Raw genomic sequence first — 20931 nt, forward strand, 5'->3', positions numbered from 1 at the left:
TGCGGCGGCTGTGCTGAATGCGGGCGGCTGTATGTGGCGCGGCTGTGCTGGGTGCGGGCTGCTGTGGGTGGCTGTGCTGGGTGCGGCGGCTGTGGACGGCTGTGCTGGGTGCGGCGGCTGTGCTGGGTGCGGCGGCTGTGGACGGCTGTGCTGGGTGCGGTGGCTGTGCTGTGTGCGGCGGCTGTGTGTGGCTGTGCGTAGCTGTGGGCGGCTGTGCGTGGCTGTGCTGGGTGCGGTGGCTGTGCTGGGTGCGGCGGCTGTGCTGGGTGCGGCGGCTGTGCTGGGTGCGGCGGCTGTGCTGGGTGCGGTGGCTGTGGTGGGTGCGGCGGCTGTGGGTGGCTGTGCTGGGTGCGGCGGCTGTGGGCGGCTGTGCTGGGTGCGGCGGCTGTGCTGGGTGCGGCGGCTGTGCGTGGCTGTGCTGGGTGCGGTGGCTGTGGTGGGTGCGGCGGCTGTGGGTGGCTGTGCTGGGTGCGGCGGCTGTGTGTGGCTGTGGGCGGCTGTGCGTGGCTGTGCTGGGTGCGGCGGCTGTGCTGAGTGCGGCGGCTGTGCTGGGTGCAGCGGCTGTGCGTGGCTGTGCTGGGTGCGGCGGCTGTGCTGGGTGCGGCGGCTGTGCGTTGCTGTGGGCGGCTGTGCGTGGCTGTGGGCGGCTGTGCGTGGCTGTGCTGGGTGCGGTGGCTGTGCTGGGTGCGGCGGCTGTGCTGGGTGCGGCGGCTGTGCTGGGTGCGGCGGCTGCGCTGGGTGCGGCGGCTGTGCGTGGCTGTGCTGGGTGCGGCGGCTGTGGGTGGCTGTGCGTGGCTGTGCTGGGTGCAGCGGCTGTGCGTGGCTCTAGGCGGCTGTGCGTGGCTGTGGGCGGCTGTGCGTGGCTGTGCTGGGTGCGGCGGCTGTGGACGGCTGTGCTGGGTGCGGCGGCTGTGCTGGGTGCGGCGGCTGTGCTGGGTGCGGCGGCTGTGGGTGGCTGTGCTGGGTGCAGCGGCTGTGCGTGGCTCTAGGCGGCTGTGCGTGGCTGTGCTGGGTGCGGCGGCTGTGGACGGCTGTGCTGGGTGCGGTGGCTGTGCTGGGTGCAGCGGCTGTGCTGGGTGCGGCGGCTGTGCGTGGCTGTGGGCGGCTGTGCGTGGCTGTGGGCGGCTGTGCGTGGCTGTGCTGGGTGCGGTGGCTGTGCTGGGTGCGGCGGCTGTGCTGGGTGCGGCGGCTGTGCGTGGCTGTGCTGGGTGCGGCGGCTGCGCTGGGTGCGGCGGCTGTGCGTGGCTGTGCTGGGTGCGGCGGCTGTGGGTGGCTGTGCGTGGCTGTGCTGGGTGCAGCGGCTGTGCGTGGCTCTAGGCGGCTGTGCGTGGCTGTGGGCGGCTGTGCGTGGCTGTGCTGGGTGCGGCGGCTGTGCGTTGCTGTGGGCGGCTGTGCGTGGCTGTGCTGGGTGCGGTGGCTGTGCTGGGTGCGGCGGCTGTGCTGGGTGCGGCGGCTGTGCGTGGCTGTGCTGGGTGCGGCGGCTGCGCTGGGTGCGGCGGCTGTGCGTGGCTGTGCTGGGTGCGGCGGCTGTGGGTGGCTGTGTGTGGCTGTGCTGGGTGCAGCGGCTGTGCGTGGCTCTAGGCGGCTGTGCGTGGCTGTGGGCGGCTGTGCGTGGCTGTGCTGGGTGCGGCGGCTGTGGACGGCTGTGCTGGGTGCGGTGGCTGTGCTGGGTGCAGCGGCTGTGCTGGGTGCGGCGGCTGTGCTGGGTGCGGCGGCTGTGCTGGGTGCGGCGGCTGTGCGTGGCTGTAGGCGGCTGTGCGTGGCTGTGGGCGGCTGTGCTGGGTGCGGTGGCTGTGCTGAGTGCGGCGGCTGTGCTGAGTGCGGGCGGCTGTATGTGGCGCGGCTGTGCTGGGTGCGGGCTGCTGTGGGTGGCTGTGCTGGGTGCGGCGGCTGTGGACGGCTGTGCTGGGTGCGACGGCTGTGCTGGGTGCGGCGGCTGTGCTGGGTGCGGCGGCTGTGGACGGCTGTGCTGGGTGCGGTGGCTGTGCTGGGTGCGGCGGCTGTGGGCGGCTGTGCGTAGCTGTGGGCGGCTGTGCGTGGCTGTGCTGGGTGCGGTGGCTGTGCTGGGTGCAGCGGCTGTGCTGGGTGCGGCGGCTGTGCTGGGTGCAGCGGCTGTGCTGGGTGCGGCGGCTGTGCTGGGTGCGGCGGCTGTGCTGGGTGCGGTGGCTGTGGTGGGTGCGGCGGCTGTGGGTGGCTGTGCTGGGTGCGGCGGCTGTGGGCGGCTGTGTGTGGCTGTGCTGGGTGCGGCGGCTGTGCTGGGTGCGGCGGCTGTGCGTGGCTGTGCTGGGTGCGGTGGCTGTGGTGGGTGCGGCGGCTGTGGGTGGCTGTGCTGGGTGCGGCGGCTGTGTGTGGCTGTGGGCGGCTGTGCGTGGCTGTGCTGGGTGCGGCGGCTGTGCTGAGTGCGGCGGCTGTGCTGGGTGCAGCGGCTGTGCGTTACTGTGCTGGGTGCGGCGGCTGTGCTGGGTGCTGCGGCTGTGCGTTGCTGTGGGCGGCTGTGCGTGGCTGTGGGCGGCTGTGCGTGGCTGTACTGGGTGCGGTGGCTGTGCTGGGTGCGGCGGCTGTGCGTGGCTGTGCTGGGTGCGGCGGCTGTGCTGGGTGCGGCGGCTGTGCGTGGCTGTGGTGGGTGTGGACGTAAGTGGCGTAGGTAACAAATAGCTGTGGCATGAAGTGCCACAGCCTCATGGCACAGCAATTTGTTACTTGCGGAGGGTGAGTATACTTACCTGTCCCGTTCCACCGACGCCATTCCGGGCCATGAATATCCCCCTGCTCCCGGAATCGGCGCCTGCGCAGTCCGCGCTTTCCGGCGCCATTTTCTTGAAGACACATTGCAGTGTGTCTTCAAGAAAATGGCGCTGGAAAGCGCGGACTGCGCAGGCGCCTTTTCCGGCACCAGGAGGACAGATTTTCTGTGTCCTCCTGGTGCCGGAAAAGGTGCCTGCGCAGTCCGCGCTTTCTGGCGCCATCTTCTTGAAGACACACTGCAATGTGTCTTCAAGAAAATGGCGCCGGAAAGCGCGGACTGCGCAGGCGCCGATTCCGGGAGCAGGGGGATATTCATGGCCCGGAATGGCGTCGGTGGAACGGGACAGGTAAGTATACTCACCCTCCGCCTCCTGGCTCGTCCCTGTTTCTCTGTTGGAGATCGCGGTGTGCGTTCAGCGCTTACGCATACCGCGATCTCCTGGGAGCGTCGCTCTGTGGGGTCCAGACTGCGCCGGCGCTTGCGCAGTCTATAAAGGCTTCGGACAGAGTGACGCTCCCAGCGTTATATTATAGATTATTATAGTCCATCTCCCTACAGCGACAGTGTCGTGTCCATGCAGATAAGGCTACTTTCACACTAGTCCGTCAGTATGGGCTGTCGCAAACCGTCAGCCCGACAGATAGTGTGTTAATGTAGCTCAACGTGGGCAGCGGATACAGTTTTACAACGCATCCGCTGCCCATTGTGAGGTCCGGGGAGGAGAGGGCGGAGTTTCGGCAGCACTTCCGCAGTCGAAAATGGCAGACTCGCTGCACAAAAAGTTACATGGAACTTTTTTTGTGCCGACGGTCCGCTAAAACACGACGCATCCGTCAAATGATGGATGCGACGTGTGGCACTAATGAAAGTCTAAGGAGAAAAAATGCATCCTGCTGGCAACTTTGCAGGATGCTTTTTTTCTCCAAAACGACGCATTGCAACGTGCGTCGAACGACGCTAATGTGAAAGTAGCCTAAGGCTTCTTTCACACTAGCGTCGGGCTCGGTCCGTCGCAGTGCGTCGGGCTGAGGTCCCCGACGCTAGCGCTGTCTCCGCTGCACAACGGGGGCAGCGGATGCATTTTTCCAGCGCATCCGCTGCCCCATTGTGAGGTGCGGGGAAGTGTGGGGAGGTGGGGGCGGAGTTCCGGCCGCGCATGCGCGGTCGGAAAAAGCGGACCGTCGGGAGCAAAAAACGTTACATGTAACGTTTTTTTGGTCCCGACGGTCCGCCACAACACGGCGCAACTGTCGCACGACGGTTGCGACGTGTGGCAATGCGTCGCTGTTGTGACGCCCGGGAGACCGAGGTACCCAGCACCAGATCAATGAGGTCCGTCTCTTGAGGGCGATGTCACTAGTGGCTTGACCAGGTGCTGTGGCCTCAGGCGATGTACAGTATAAGGGATATCATGAAGGAACAGACACTTACTTGATCAGCAGCAGGTCCTCTCAGCTGTGATGACCCCGATCCTGGATTGATGGCTATTGTTCAAAATGAAAGACTGAGGCGCTGAAATGTTTAACCAGTTTACTTCAACAAAAAGGGATTTGTGACCAACACTGTCACCGGAGTCTGTATAAGAACTCTGAAATTACTTTGACCCTGTCAGGATTTCCACCTCTTATTATGCGCAGCTTCTGTATGGCCCTGCTGCTGTATGTGAACTGGCTGCCGGCCCAATCTGTCTCTTCTATGCTCTGGTTCGACGGACAACCCAAGTCCTTTTTTGTCGGCTTACCTCCTCTGGGAGTACCGCTGAACTCTGTGTCTGTTGCTGCGTCTTACCCTGGTGAAGCTGATATCACCTCACGTCCTTCCGGTTGCTGTATTATATATAATAAATATAGCCACGGATCCGGTATCCGTCTCTGCGCCTATTCTGGGTAGTGATTATTGCTACCCGGTTCTCACAATGTCCTTTTTCTCTACTCCTCTTTTCCTACTATGGGTTTTACGGGCCTATAATCCGTCATAGGGCTGTTAGGAGTTCAGTTATACAACCTCTCACTTTCAGCTCCTCAGCCCAACTGCCAGTCCTTTTCTCAGACCAGACTAGATCAAGGGGAGTCTCTGGAGCTCCCCCTTCTGGCCGGAGATGGTAGTGCAGTCTTGCTATTCTAGTATTTGTATTTGGTGTCAATAACTATTTTTGTGGCAAATACCCCTAGGGGCGCCACACTAATGTTAGTCAATGCTCAAAAAACGCATCCTGCAAGAACTTTTGCAGGATGCGTTTTTTTCGGCAAAACGACGCATTTGCGACGTATTGCAGTTAACGCTAGTGTGAAAGTCGCCTAAGCCACCACCTGTGGGGAGCAGTGGAGCGCTCAGGTGCGTGGCGGAGAGGACCGTTATACATCGTGCCTGTGGCGTCTCCTCGGCTGTGCGCAGTAGGCCGGTATGTGAGGACAGATCCCGGAGGGCCGACCCGGGGTCCCCATAGTGCAGAAGGGCCACTCTAGACAAGAAACAGTTTCACGCTGAGCCCGCGTTGTGGCGTGGACAACTCCGGTTCCTGGGGCGCCAGACTGGCTCTCCACTAGCCTCTGACTAGTAACCAATGACTCCTCTGCATGCACCTGACTGCCATGGCGAGAACTAGGCCCACAGAGGAGATGAACTGCACAGTCATCACACCCACAGCAGGACACAGCCGTGCGGCAGCGGCGGGGTTAACCTGCCCTCAGTAAAACTGCCAAGTCACGGCGGGGAGTGACGCAAGGTCCCGCCCACGTGACGCGGCGCTGCCGGAGAACTAGAGCCTCAGCCTGTGGCGCGCAGTCAGGCAGCGCGAGTCACGTGGTCTGTCAGCCGCCTCCTAATAACAAGACTGCGGTGGGAGGAGCGGCGTGACAGACCGGCGTGCGAGCGCGGGGAACACTTCGTTCACGGTGTCCGCTCTGCGCACGGTCTCCGGGGGTCTTTATTGTCGGCACGTACGGGAGCTGCAGGTATGGGGTTACTGTCTCACGGCTCCCCGCTCAGCTGGGAAGAAACCAAGAAGTACGCGGCTCACGTGCGGCAGCACGGCATCACCCAGTTCCTACACATCTACCATAAAGTGAAGGAGCGCCAGAAGGACGTGCTCAAGTGGGGCGACGAGGTGAGAGCTCCTGATAGGGCGCCCGTGGTCATGTGACTCGGTGTAGTAGTCATGGCTGCAGGAGAGCGGCGTGTGTGAGAATTCCGTGCTGTCACCAGTGTCCTCCGAGCGGCTGCCACAAGGCTCCTCCACGTGTGTGGTAGGTGTAACAGGGAGCCGTGTGCAGGCAGGAAGGAGGGGGCGACCGGGAGATGCACGGAGAATGCGCCTCTGAAAGTAGCAAAATAGCAAGTGATCACCTCTCTCCTCCCCCCCGTAATGTTATATCGCTCCGGAGCCTGTGTATAGCGTGACCGCGGCTGTACTAATAATAATAATAATAATCTTTATTTTTATATAGTGCTAACATATTACGCAGCGCTTTACAGTTTGCACACATTATCATCGCTGTCCCCAATGGGGCTCACAATCTAAATTCCCTATCAGTATGTCTTTGGAATGTGGGAGGAAACCGGAGTGCCCGGAGGAAACCCACGCAAACACGGAGAGAACATACAAACTCTTTGCAGATGTTGTCCAAGGTGGGATTAGAACCCAGGACTCCAGCGCTGCAAGGCTGCTGTGCTAACCACTGCGCCACCGTGCTGCTGTACTGATATAACGCTATCATATCCCCCCACTGTAATGTTATATCGCTCCGGAGCCTGCATATAGTGTGACCACGGCTGTACTGATATAACGTTATCATATCCCCCCACTGTAATGTTATATCGCTCCGGAGCCTGCATATAGTGTGACCACGGCTGTACCGATATAACGTTATCACCTCTCTCCTCCTTCCCCCCCCCCGTAATGTGTTATCGCTCCGGAGCCTGTGTATAGTGTGACTGCGGCTGTACCGATATAACGTTACCACCTCTCCCCCGTAATGTTATATCGCCCCAGAGCCTGCGTATAGTGTGACCACGGCTGTACCGATATAACGCTATCACCTCTTCTTCCCCCCCCCCCCCCGTAATGTTATATCACTCCAGAGCCTGCGTATAGTGTGACCACGGCTGTACCGGTATAACGCTATCACCTCTTCTCCCCCCCCCCGTAATGTTATATCGCTCCAGAGCCTGCGTATAGTGTGACCACGGCTGTACCGATATAACGCTATCACCTCTTCTCCCCCCCCCCCCCGTAATGTTATATCACTCCAGAGCCTGCGTATAGTGTGACCACGGCTGTACCGATATAACGCTATCACCTCTTCTCTCCCCCCCCCCGTAATGTTATATCGCTCCAGAGCCTGCGTATAGTGTGACCACGGCTGTACCGATATAACGCTGTCACCTCTTCTCTCCCCCCCCCGTAATGTTATATCGCTCCAGAGCCTGCGTATAGTGTGACCACGGCTGTACCGATATAACGCTATCACCTCTTCTCCCCCCCCGTAATGTTATATCGCTCCAGAGCCTGCGTATAGTGTGACCACGGCTGTACCGATATAACGCTATCACCTCTTCTCCCCCCCCCCCCCCCGTAATGTTATATCGCTCCAGAGCCTGCGTATAGTGTGACCACGGCTGTACCGATATAACGCTATCACCTCTTCTCTCCCCCCCGTAATGTTTTATCGCTCCGGAGCTGCATATAGTGTGAAAATATATACGGGCACACACCCCCCTACCCCTTTTGCAGGCAGGTGCCTGCGCTGCAGCATGATCACATATTTAATGTGTATGTAATTCATTTTTTTTCATGTTATCCTTAAATTCATCAAAAAATCAGTTTAAAAATGGCGCCTGCCGCACAGGTAGCTACTATTGCACATACGCCGGCGGCGCCATCTTGCTAGAGGGGAAAGAGTTTACTCCTCCATGATAGCCATCTTGGAGGAGTATTTATTTTTTTTCTTTAGCAAGAAGGCTCGGCCTGTTCCGTGGCAGCTATCGCATCACCGAAGGCTGCTACTGCGAAGGCGTAGGTGACCCCAGAGCACGGGCATATCATTAACTCAAAACTGAAAATAAAGATTACACAACCACAAGACGGATTTCATCACCAGGTATCATTGTAATCATTACAACGGCACCGACCTGACACTGTCTGTAGGTTACTGTGCACAATCCTGCTGACAGGTTCCCTTTAAACTTTTAATAAGCAGTAGATTGCTAAGGTCCTTAAGGCCCCGTCTCACATAGCGAGATCGCTAGCGAGATCGCTGCTGAGTCACAAGTTTTGTGACGCAACAGCGACCTCCATAGCGATCTCGCTATGTGTGACACGTACCAGCGATCAGGCCCCTGCTGTGAGATCGCTGGTCGTGTCAGAATGGCCTGGACCTTTTTTTGGTCGTTGAGGCCCCGCTGACATCGCTGAATCGGTGTGTGTGACACCGATCCAGCGATGTCTTCACTGGTAACCAGGGTAAACATCGGGTTACTAAGCGCAGGGCCGCGCTTAGTAACCCGATGTTTACCCTGGTTACCAGCGTAAATGTAAAAAAAAAACAAACAATACATACTCGCCTTCTGATGTCCGTCAGGTCCCTTGCCGTCTGCTTCCTGCTCTCACTGACTGCCGGCCGTACAGTGAGAAGTGAGAGCACAGCAGTGACGTCACCGCTGCGCTCTGCTCTCAGTGTACGGCGGCTCAGTCAGTCAGAGCAGGAAGCAGACGGCAAGGGACCTGGACACCGAAAGGCGAGTATGTACTGTTTGTTTTTTTTGGTAACCAGGGTAAACATCGGGTTACTAAGCGCGGCCCTGCACTTAGTAACCCGATGTTTACCCTGGTTACCCGGGTGCTGCAGGGGGACTTCGGCATCGTTGAAGACAGTTTCAACGATGCCGAACTCGTTCCCCTGATCGTTGGTCGCTGGGGAGAGCGGTCTGTGTGACAGCTCCCCAGCGACCACACAGCGACTTACCAACGATCACGGCCAGGTCATATCGCTGGTCGTGATCGTTGGTAAATCGCTAAGTGAGACGGGGCCTTTAGTCTTTCTTTTGTTTTTACAAGCACTACCTGACCATATCATTACCATTTAACCCCTTACTGACATCGGACGGGATAGTACGTCCGATGTCAGTATCCTGCGCCTTGAGGTGGGCTCTGGCCGTGAGCTCACCTCAAAGCCAGGACATGTCTGCTGTTTTGAACAGCTGACATGTGCCCGCAATATCCGTGGGCGGAATCGCGATCTGCCTGCGGCTATTAACTAGTTAAATGCCGTTGTCAATTTCTGACAGCAGCATCTAACAAGCGCATCGGGCCGGAAATGCGTGCACCAGTGACCCCCATCACATGATCGGGGGGGTCATCGGTGCATCGGCATGAAAACCAGAGGTCTCTTTGAGACCTCTATGGTTGTTGATGCCGGATTGCAGTGAGTGCCACCCTGTGGTCGGTGCTCACAGCAAGTCTGTAATTCTGTTACATAGAGACAATCTGACCATCGCCTCTATGTAGCAGAGCCGATCAAGTTGTGGCAGCTTCTAGCCTCCCATGGAGGCTATTGAAGCATGCCAAAAGTTTAAAAGTTTTTAACCCCTTTCTGCCATGCAACGTATTGTTCCATCTGTGACCTGGGACTTAATTCCCATGGACGGAATAGTAAGTCATAGGCCATTAGCCGTGCTCATGGGGGGATCGCGGCCAGGTGTCAGCGAATTCTCACAGCTAACACCCGCCACTAACTGCCAGGAGTAATAATAATAATAATTTTTATTTATATAGCGCCAACATATTCCGCAGCACTTTACAATTAAGCGGGGACATGTACAAACAATAAATTCAATACAGGTTAAGACAATTTAAACAGTGACATTAGGGGTGAGGTCCCTGCTCGCAAGCTTACAATCTACAAGGAAATGGGGGGACACAATAGGTGAAAAGTGCTTGTTATTTCAGGTCTGGCAATTATAATACATAGGGATTTTCATACAAAGCTGCATGATCTGGTCATCAGCCCGTGTGTTTAAGTGCAATAGTCAAGTATCAAGTGCAGTTATCATGAGCATGGTGGGTGTGGAGACAGATGAATAGTAGAGTGCAGATTCAGAGTAATATTTGGAAGGAGGGAACAGGGCAAAGTAAGTTTACTGAGTAGTTGGTGTGGTAGGCTTGTTTGAATAGATGGGTTTTTAAAGCTCGCTTGAATAGGTCGGGGCTAGGTATCAGTCTGATTGTCTGGGGAAGTGCATTCCAGAGAGCTGGCGCAGCACGAGAGAAGTCTTGGAGACGGAGGTGTGAGGTTCGGATTATGGGGGATGCTAGTCTTAGGTCGTTTGTAGAACGGAGGGTACGTGTAGGGCGATAGACAGAGATGAGAGGAGATATAAGGCGGTGCAGAACTGTGGAGAGCTTTGTGGGTGAGAGAGATGAGTTTATACTGGACCCTGTAGCGAATGGGTAGCCAGTGTAATGACTGGCACAAGATGGAGGCATCGGTGAAGCGGCTGGACAGAAATATGACTGGCTGCAGCATTCAAGATGGATTGGAGAGGAGAAAGTTTGGTAAGAGGGAGACCGATCAGAAGAAAGTTGCAGTAGTCCAGACGAGAATGAATAAGAGCGACAGTAAGAGTCTTAGCAGTTTCAACGGTGAGAAAAGGTCGGATTCTGGAGATGTTTTTAAGATGCAGGTGACAAGAGCGAGTGAGTGATCGGATGTAGGGAGTAAAGGAAAGTTCGGAGTCGAATATGACCCCAAGACAGCGGGCATGCTGCTTGGGAGTTATGGTTGAACCCTCCAGGGTAATTTCAATGTTTGGTAGAGTGAGGTTAGTAGAAGGGAGAAACACAAGAAGTTCCGTTTTGGAGAGCTTTAGTTTCAGGTAGAGGGAGGACATGATGTTAGAGACGGCAGACAGACAATCCTTGGTATTTTGAATTAGGGTAGGGGTGATGACAGGGGAAGAAGTGTATAATTGGGTGTCATCAGCATAGAGATGATACTGGAACCCAAATCTGCTGATTGTTTGTCCAATAGGGGCCGTGTAAAGAGAGAAGAGGAGGGGGCCTAGGACTGAGCCTTGCGGAACCCCGATAGTAAGGGGACGAGGAGAGGAAGAGGAGCTGGCAAAAGATACAGTGAAGGAGCGGTCAGATAGGTAGGAGGAGAACCAGGAGAGGGCTGTGTCCTTGAGGCCTATGGAGCGGAGCATAGTGAGAAGGAGCTGGTGATCCAGTGTCGAATGCGGCAGATAGATCCAGGAGAAACAGCAGAGAGCAATGACCTTTGGATTTAGCTGTTATTAGATCATTAGAGACTTTAGTGAGGGCAGTTTCAGTGGAGTGTAAAGAGCGGAAACCAGATAGTAAAGGGTCGAGAAGAGTTATCCGAGAGATAGCGGATTAGACGGGAGTGGACCAAGCGTTCCAGGAGTTTAGAGATGAAGGAAAGGTTAGAGACAGGTCTGTAGTTAGCAGTGCAGTTCTGGTCCAGGGATGGCTTTTTAAGTAAAGGGGTTATGATGGCATGTTTAAATGAGGAGGGAAAGATACCTGAAGAAAGAGAGAGGTTAAATATTTTAGTCAGGGGAGTGGTGACCACTGGTGAGAGAGACTGCAGGAGAGGTGAAGGAATGGGGTCACTGTTGCAGGTTGGAGGCCGAGCAGAAGCGAGGAGCTTGGAGACTTCTTCTGAAACAGGCTCGAAGATGTCTAGTGAGCTTGAGGTGCGGCAGGGAAGGGGATCCAGGCACTGAGGAGATTGCGCTGAGATATCCTGATGGATGAGGTTGATTTTTTCTAAGAAATAAGTGGCCAGAGCCTCACCGCTGAGGTTGGTGATGGGGGGCCTGCTCTTTAGGTTTCAGGAGGGAGTTTAAGGTTTCAAAAAGTCGTTTTGGGTTGTTGAATAGTGAGGTGATGAGGGTGGTGAAGTTGGATTGTTTGGCCAGATAAAGTGGTCACAGACCGCTCCTAGCAGTTTAATCCTCGGAACACTGCGATCAAACAAGATCAGTGTTCCGGTGGCATAGAGAAGCATCGTGCAGGGAGGGGGCTCCCTGCGTGCTTCCCTCAGAACTTCGTGATGTGATCGTGGTGTTCTATGGTTCTCCCTGCCTGCAGACACCTGGATCCAAGATGGCCATGGGGTCCTTCCAGATCCTGCAGGGAGATGAATTCTCAGTGCCTGCTGACAGGGCTGTGGAGTCGGTAAGCCACAGTTGCGACTCTGACTCCTGGATTTTATCAGGCTCCGACTCCTTCATAAATGTCCAATTCGTAACAATTTACTGTTGTAAAATATTAACATCGTGCTTGTTCAGTTTCTCACCATCATATAAGTAATCAGACCACTTAGAGCAAAAACTATATTTCTTAGAATACAATTAGAATATAGCAAATAACTTTTAAAAAATTTTCTAAACTCTTGTAAGTAAATATGCAATAAACACTGTTATGCAGTTAATAAGAAGAAATCTATAAATTTGTCCTCAGAAAAAGTATTGCCTCTGTCAGATCCTCCTTCATGGATGCCCTCAAATCTCATCTAATTATTTTGAGAGCAGAGAACAACCTCTCTACACTAACTTGGGTTGGTGGCAAAGCCGTAACCACTCGGGCAACATCTCTGACAATGTCAGGATACAGAGGAATCGTTTGTTGCACTGTTATTTTTGATCAACGGTCAAATTTCTCAATTTCTTTTAGTGCACATGAAAAATTCTGCTGAAATGTACTGGCTGTGTTCTTTGATGGGGATGACTGTTCTTCTATGCGGGAACGCTTTGCACGGTCCTTGTGATCCAAATATTTTTCGAAATTAAATTCTTCATCAGTTGATGAGGGTGAAGATGTGGCAGGACGACCAAATTCTTCTTGTTCCTCCTGACTGTTCTGCAACCTTTTCATCCTTACTGCTATTTAAAACAGAGCTTCTTTTCCTTTAGTTAGCTGTTGATCATCTAGAAGAATCCGATGCATTGGGTCTACATAAACAGCTGCCAAAAGAATGTTATTTTGTAATAGTAGCTCCTCTCTCCGTTTCATTGATGTAGCAATGCCACTTGCAATTAACCCTCCTCTTTGGGACAGGCGAAACATCAGTTTCTTCCACTCCTTTAAGAAAATACCTGGAGATAAGTCCTCTGCTTGTAATTTTTTAGTAACTGTAAATGGGTGCTCTAGCAATTTTTCCAGCTCAGTCACCTGATTCCACTGACTTTCATTTAGCGTCAGTTGAGGGTTAGCCATGTCTACAAGAAAGGTTTTCAGTTCAACCAAGCGCTGAATCATTAAGTAAGTACTGTCCCATCGTGTGGCTTGCTCAATAATTGCCCCTTTTCCAGCACGTCTCTTCAAAATTGAGTCAACTTTAGGGGTTCTGGCAACAGCCAATTTTCTCACCTTGCCAATCAGTGCAGCAGCATGTCCTTCTTGCAGACTGTCTCTTATAGCCAGCTGTGGCGTATGCACAACACAGCGCATGTGATGAATGAAAGAACGTATTGACACAGTTTCAACAAGATCATCTAAACTATCATGTTGCTGTTTGTCTGAAGCAACTTCAGTTTGCTCCTCGGTTACAATACTGTGTTCCTCTATTTCAAACATTTCTGTGTCTGTGGACCCAGAATGTTCTTCTAGCTGCTGGTCACCATCATTACTCTCATTCATTAGCTTAATAGTACTTATCACATTTGAAGCATTGTCAGTTACGACAGAAAGAACTTGCTCTTTTTTAAGTTCATAGTCTTGCAGAACCTTTTCCACCAAGACCTGGAGAAACTCACTGGTGTGATGAGCTTTGGTGTCTTTTACTGCCAATGTCTTGGTAACTATTTCATTTTTGTCACAAACAAATCGGACATTGATGGCAAAATAGTTCACTCTGTGACGTGTGCAGGCATCCATTTTAAGAAACAGAAAGCGTCCCTTGAGAGTTTTTTTAAGTTCTTCCTTTTGTTTAAAAGCTTCTTCGATTACTAATTTTCTAATACTCTCTCTCTCCAGAGAAACACCAAGCTTGCGGGCCATTTCCCCATTCAGACACACAAAAGCTGGTCGTGAAAATAATGAAATAGAGCTTGTTGTAAAGGATAGTATGCCTATGATCTGTTTTTTAAATGTATCTACTGTCATTGTCACAGTAACTTAGTCACTCACAAAATATCTTGCAACTGATGGCTGCAAAGTTCTCTGCTCCTTTGTTTGGCTGGAAGAGCTTGGGCACTGGTTCATTGGTTTGGATGCAGTCTTTCTCATTCACTGCTTTCAGTACTTCTGAATGAAAGCGCTGTAAATGTCTCTTTAGATTAGAAGCTCTGGTAGGAGCATTTTTATCTTTGCCTGAATATGCGCTGATCTTGGCTTCACAGCATTTGTTTTCGTCTGGATCATTTGTCATACACTGACAGACATAATGTTTTCTATCTTGAGTAATGGTGAAATGTTCAAATACAGCTGATTTAATGTGACGCTTCTTTGACATTCTCAGGTTTTTAATTCTGCATGCATTCACAATCCAAATGACAATTGCTTTTCCTAAAAACAATTGCACAAAATTATTGCCAGGTCGTACAACTGATATAGTGGGCAGTAATACTGTTATTCCTCATGTACTCAGTTAACTGATGCAAAGTTTGTTGAAAGGATAATACTACTTACAGTCTTCCTCTTCTGAGGAGCAGCTGTGAGATGCTTGGAAGATGCAGCCTAGTAAACATTTAGTCTAGAGGAGGAGCTTTACTACTAAAAATTTGCAACATTTTCAGTTTCATACATTGTAAGTAGGGGGGTTGGGGCAGAATGAAGTTAACCAAGTATAAGATTAGATAAGGGCTGTGAGTGGAGAACAGTGACACACAAGAAGTAAGAAATGTCTCTATCTCCAGCAGAACTGCTTATCACTTGTTCATAGTTTGATAGAACATATATATTTGAGTAACATTTATAAAATTCATATGAAAGTTCAATTATGAAATATTAATACATTTTTTTTTTTCTTTTAAAGCTGGAGTCGGTACATTTCTTCCAACTCCGGCTCCAACCAAAACTAACTCTGACTCCACGACTCTGACACCACAGCCCTGGTAATGACCTGGAGAATCATATTGGCAGGTCAGTTTTAGCATTTAGTGAACCTAGCAAAAAAGCCAAACAAAAAACAAGTGTGGGACTGCACTTTTTTTGCAATTTCACCGCGCTTGGAATTTTTTTCCCGTTTTCTAGTACACGACATGCTAAAACCAATGATGTCGTTCAAAAGTACAACTTGTTTCGCAAAAAATAAGCCCTCACATGGCCATAGTGACGGAAAAATAAAAAAGTTATGGCTCTGGGAAAGAGGGGAGAGAAAAAACGAACACGGAAAAACGGAAAATCCCAAGGTCATGAAGGGGTTAAGGGCATAAAAATTCAAAGTTGGAAAATTGCGAAATTTTCAAAATTTGCCAAATTTCCATTTTTTTTCACACATAAACGCAGGTAATATCAAAGATATTTTACCACTATCATGAAGCCCAATATGTCACGAGAAAACAATGTCAGAATCACCGGGATCCGTTGAAGCATTCCAGAGTTATAACCTCATAAAGGGACAGTTGTCAGAATTGTAAAAATTGGCCCTGTCATTAACGTGCAAACCACCCTTGGGGGGGGTAAAGGGGTTAAAAGGAGTCTGTCACTAGGTTTTTGCTCACCCATCTGAGAGCAGCATGCAGTAAGGACACACTGATTCCAGTGAGGTCACTTAGGCCTCTTTCACACTTCCTTCGTTTGGCCAACGTCGCAATGTGTCGTTTTGGAGAAAAAAACGCATCCTGCAAAGTTGCCCACAGGATGCGTATTTTTTTTCTCCATAGACTTGCATTAGCGACGCATTGCGTGCAACGGATGCGTCGTGTTTTTGAGGTCCGTCGTGACGAAAAAAACGTTCGCGGCCCGAACTCCGCATCTGCGTGCAGTCTGCAAAGCTTCTCCTATACTTTGCAATGTGAAATCATGGACAGCATACAATTTTATTTTTATTTTTTTATTTTTTTTACTGGAAACTAACTCTGATAGTACAAACTGACACTAATGAAAATTGGATGGAAAAACGCTATGTTTCATGTTTTTACGTACAATACAAATCACGGATGTCTCAATGATGTCTTGGCATACACACACACACACACACACACACACACACACACACACACACACACACACACACACACACACACACACACACACACACACACACACACACACACACACACACACACACTCTTATTTGCAGCAGATTTTTCCTGCCAAAAAGTTTGGAATAACGTGTATTTTATGTGGTACTGTAAGACATGTTTTTTGCGTTTTAAAAACCGCTGCAAACATCCATGTGATCAAACTGTTAAAGCTCATGCAAGTCTTGGCTCAAACTTACCAACCCAAGTCTATGGGTCCACAAAAAAAACAAACTGCCTGCACTTAGATGCCTTCTTTATGTCTGTTTTTTTTCTTTGATTAAAAGAAGCTGTAGAAACTTTTTTTTTTTTTTTCTCAATGGGCGCACAACCCTGCAGTTTGTCACTGTATAAGGCCTTTTTCACGCGTCCTGATAAACCGGTACCGGAGATGTCCATGTGTCACAGCCATGTGCTATCCGTGTGTACCATCCGTGTGTGATCTGTGTGCTGTCCGTGTGGATACATACCAGAGCTAAAGGTTTGTATGTGAAAATGAAGGGTTAATATGGTAATTAAATGGTTAAAGATGTCAAAGGTGTGATCTATTAGTGATTACGTATTTAAAGCGTGTCAAATATTTGTGTCAATGACATCTCAGCTTTGGCTTGTGTGCTAGTAGTCCTTTGGCATAACAAATATGTCAAGGTCTAGACACCTGGCTGTTAAAGAAACAATTTGTTTCCGAGTTCCCTATAATTTTAAAAATGCACACGGCATCCATGTGCAGTACGTGTTTACACGGACCAATTGACTTGCATGGGTCTGTGTGATCCGTGCAGCTGCAAGAAAACGGACATGTCGACGTGTGGGATACGGTCCATGAGAAAACAGAGATGTGCACAGACCCATTAATTTGAATGGGTCTACGTGGGTCAGTGTCTCTGATACGCATGAAAACTGTCACCACACGTACCAGAGATGCTGTTGTGTGAATCCAGTCTTTGAATGCCAACAAATTTCAGGACTGACAGAGGATTTCTAGACCCAAGCTAACATTCTTATCTATGCTTATGAGGCGGTTGGCTCAAGTCGTTGTGGTTGTGCCTGTATTTGCAATCCAGGGAGGGACCATATAATACAGATATCTAATTTGGCCTCAGTAAAATATGTATTATTAGGTCAGTGATAAGTTAAGCCTGGAAGGTGACAGGGTCTATTTAAGGGGGATGAGCCGTCTCTTGTGTCCAAAGGTAAGGTATGATAAACCAAAAGTAGCTGACACTGTAATCACTTAAAACTTTAATACCTTAGCTGGCCGGTCTTTAAAATCTGTCACCACGTTTGACCTATCTAAACTATTAATATGGTCATACAGGTTATAGAATACTGAAAAAAGTCCTCCCTCTAAGGCCAGGGTCACACTTGCATGTGCAATGTGAGAAACTCGCACGAGTCTCTCCCATCAATTCTTAATTTGCTTTCAAACCTATTAATTTAATACGATCATAAGTCTGAACATTTGGACAATAGTGACACATGATGGAGGTTCCTTGGAAGTTTGGAGCTGCATTTCAGCGAAATGGAGTTGGGTGATTGGTTATGGTTAGGGATGAGTGAATGGCATTTGATAACTCCTTTTTATCCAAATAGCTATAGCGCTTACTGAATAGCTGTTTCGTTAACAGATGCCTGGAACGCTCCTGTTAATCAGCTGTTCAGCGCCGCAGCTAAATACAGTACATCGCGGCTATGTGACAATCGCGACACATGCATGGATAGTCCAATAAACAACACGGCTGTGACACATGCAACTGTGGCGCCGAACAGCTGATTATCAGGAGCGCTCCAGGTATCCGGGTTACTGAAGCAGCTATTCGGTAAGCACTAACTTTTTATCCAAACAGCTATCCAAAGCTATTCGCTTATCCCTAGTTAGGATTAATGAAATAAAGGAAGATGCATAACCATCATGTCATACCATCAGTGTAGTGTCTGGCTCCTTATTCCGCAGTAGGACAGACTCCAAATATACAGCCAATGTTAAGGCTTTTTACACGTTTGTGGCCACTGCTTGACGCATCTTGACTGTATGCACCCAACAGTGGCCACCATCATGATGGATGCCAGGGTAATTATCCAATAGGGACCTGTCGAGGATAACTACTGGGGGTCACGCCAATCCCACCGCTGCCACCAGGTGTTAAGTGCGCAATTGACTGACGTCTGATGGCAGCGACAGCTTCCACTACTAGGCTGGCAATTCAAAAGCAATAAAAAAAGAATTTGGCTGATATGTCAAAAGTTAAAAAAAAAGTCTAAAGATGCTTTGGAAATGGTGAAGTGTTAAAAATTGATGTTGAGAAGACTGAGAGAAAACATGCAAATTAGGAATTAAGTTCAAAGTAAAGGTAACATCAACTGATCTTCGCTTGTACTCTTAGTGTGGATTCATTTATCTATAAACAGAGAGATGAAGGAATCTCAATGAATTAGTCTTCAGGTCCAGGAAATTATTGAACCACTCTCTATAATCTATGGAAATTCTTGGACAAAAGATGAAGACAACCTTTATTTTTCTTTAATCTTCACAAAGGGGAATATGGTGGACCCAGGTAACTATATAGGCCTGTGAGCGTGACTTCTATACTAGGAAAGATCTTTGAACAAATGATTAAACATGTATGTATATGAGAATGAAGTGATTAACCAGAGCCAGCATGGGTTTGTAATTAGTAAGTCATGGCAGATTAACAAATTTTCTTCTATGACAGAATCGCTGACTGGGTGGATCAGGGAAACGCAGTAGATAATATATATATCTTCAGCAAAGGTTTTGACAAAGTATATCATACCATCCTTATTAAAAAAAAAAAAAAATGACCAACTATGGAATGGACATGGCAACAGTTAGGTGGTTTCATAACTGGCTTGGTGATCATACCCAAAGAGTCTTCCTAAATGGCTGCACATCCAGTTGGAAGAATGTCTCGAGTGGGGTACCACAGGGCTCTGTTTTGGGCCCTGTGTTTGACATCTGGGTCATTTCATGTCAAGTGGACCAGTGGTCCCCACTCGACCTTCTCACGATTTTGCTGAAAATGTATAAGGATGTACATGCATGTTTGAAAAGAGGTTCTGTAAATTTTTAGGGCCAGATCTCAAATACATTGGGCACTGTTGACCTTTCACCGGAGGTTCCACCAAACCTGCGGCTTCAGCTAAGAGGATTTTGCAAACTTTGGCACATAGCCATTAGAGTTCTAAACTGGCTATGATGCTGAAATTTGGCATACTAGCTCAATGTTTGCTGCTAAACACGATAAAATTATTACCGGCTATGACAAAACAATATTTTGGCCGCAATTTTGTGTCAAAGTAGCTTGAAAAACGTGTCGCATAAAATTTATGCCAAACTTTGCCCATATATAACTCAAGACCAAAAAACAATAGTAACTCGTGCTTTGCCCTGTACACCAAACATCTACATGACTTTGCATTGCTGCAATATCACGGTCAAAGCATATGTATTTGTGGAAATATTCACACCCACATATGATGAAAAACTAAAAAAACCCTAAATCTTACCTATTTTTAGGTCAAATTTCTCAAAAAGGTACCCCTAAAATATATTAATTCTGATATCATTAGAAAGAGCACATTTTTCTCTACAAGGATCGTAGGTTTTTTTTTTTTTTTGGAGTCTCTCAGTTTAAGAAATGAAAAATGCCACTGAACATGGTGTTATTTATTAATGAAAAAAGTAGATACAGAATGGAAGTAATAAGGCTAAGCAACAGCACATGTGAAAGACTTGGGTATACTAATACATCACAGACTGAGTCAATAGTGTGATGCAGCAACAATAAAGGCAAACGCCAATTCTCGATTGCAGTAACAGAAGCATACAGTCTAGATCACATGAAGTAATTAATTATCCCCCTCTACACCTCTTTAGGCTATGTGCACACATTGCTCATTGGTGTGTGGATTTTTCCACACTGTTTTTGCAAAATCTGCAGGTAAACCGCACTGCGGATTTATTGTGGTTTTTGTGTGGACTCTACTTGCAGTTTTACTCTTGCGGATTCCTATTGAGGAGCAGGTGTAAACAGCTGCGGAATTCGCACAAGGAATTGACATGCTGCGGGGAAAAAATGCTGTATTTCTGCGCTTTTTTCCGCAGCATGTGCACTGTGGATTTTGTTTTCCATATGTTTACATGGTACTGTACAACGCATGGATAACATCTGCAGATCCGCATCGTCAAATCTGCTGCGGATCTGCAGAAAAATCCGCAACGTGTACTCATAGCCTTGGTCAGATCTCATCTGGAAGACTGTGCTCAGTTCTGGGCACCACATTTTTTAAGAAGATATGGAAAAACTGAGGCAAGTTCAAAGAAGAACGGCCACGATGGTGAGCAGACTGCAATGTATGTCCTGTGAAGAGCGGTTAGAGGATTTGGGCATGTTTAGCTTACAAAAAAGACATAGAGGAACTGTCTTCATATATCTCAAGGGCTGTTGTGCTGTAGAGGGATCAGTTTTGTGATTTGCACAAGGAAAGACTAGAAGCAGTGGGATGAAACACGAAGTGGGAGGAGACACAGATTAGTTATTAGAAAAAAAATTGACAGTGTGGGTGATCAATGGGTGAAACTCCCTGCCAGGAGAGGTGGTGAATTCTTCAATAGAAGTCTTCAAACTGAGGCGGGACAGACACTTGTGTGAGATGATTTGGTGAATCCTGCATTGAGCAAGGGGTTGGACATGATTACCCTTGGACGTCCCTTCCAACTTTTCCATTCTGATTCTATTGGCGAACTCGGTGAGCAGATGATGTATAACATCTCCAATTACAATTCATGCAATGTATAATTTTTTTTTGTGAAGCTGGCAGTGACCATTTGTGTGTCTTTTGTAGCGTTTCCCTTCGGGTCTTGGGGGACACTTGCTTTGCACGGGAATAGCGCATACAGGCACGATATCTCACACAAATTAAGTCCATTCCGGTTTATTAAAGCGTCAATAACC

General features: G+C 49.6%; 1 protein-coding gene across 5 annotated transcripts in view; it reads left to right on the forward strand.

Annotated features, from left to right (window-relative positions):
- Positions 1–5463: 5463 nt before the first annotated feature.
- GCLC (glutamate-cysteine ligase catalytic subunit) overlaps positions 5464–20931 on the forward strand; it is a 98832-nt gene continuing 83364 nt past the window's right edge. Inside the window, exons 1-2 of one of the 5 annotated variants that reach the window (XM_077290027.1) lie at positions 5835–5991; positions 14746–14852. Coding sequence is in view for 1 of the 5 variants with exons in the window: in XM_077290025.1 (XP_077146140.1) it covers positions 5703–5852 (150 nt within the window). In the remaining 4 variants the exon portion in view is untranslated. Of the gene's footprint in view, positions 5992–14745; positions 14853–20931 lie in introns of all 5 variants that reach the window. The other 4 variants (XM_077290025.1, XM_077290028.1, XM_077290029.1 and 1 more) reach the window with 4 other exon arrangements.

The sequence above is a fragment of the Ranitomeya variabilis genome, chromosome 2, assembly GCF_051348905.1.
Source record: "Ranitomeya variabilis isolate aRanVar5 chromosome 2, aRanVar5.hap1, whole genome shotgun sequence".
Taxonomy (NCBI): Eukaryota; Metazoa; Chordata; class Amphibia; order Anura; family Dendrobatidae; genus Ranitomeya; species Ranitomeya variabilis.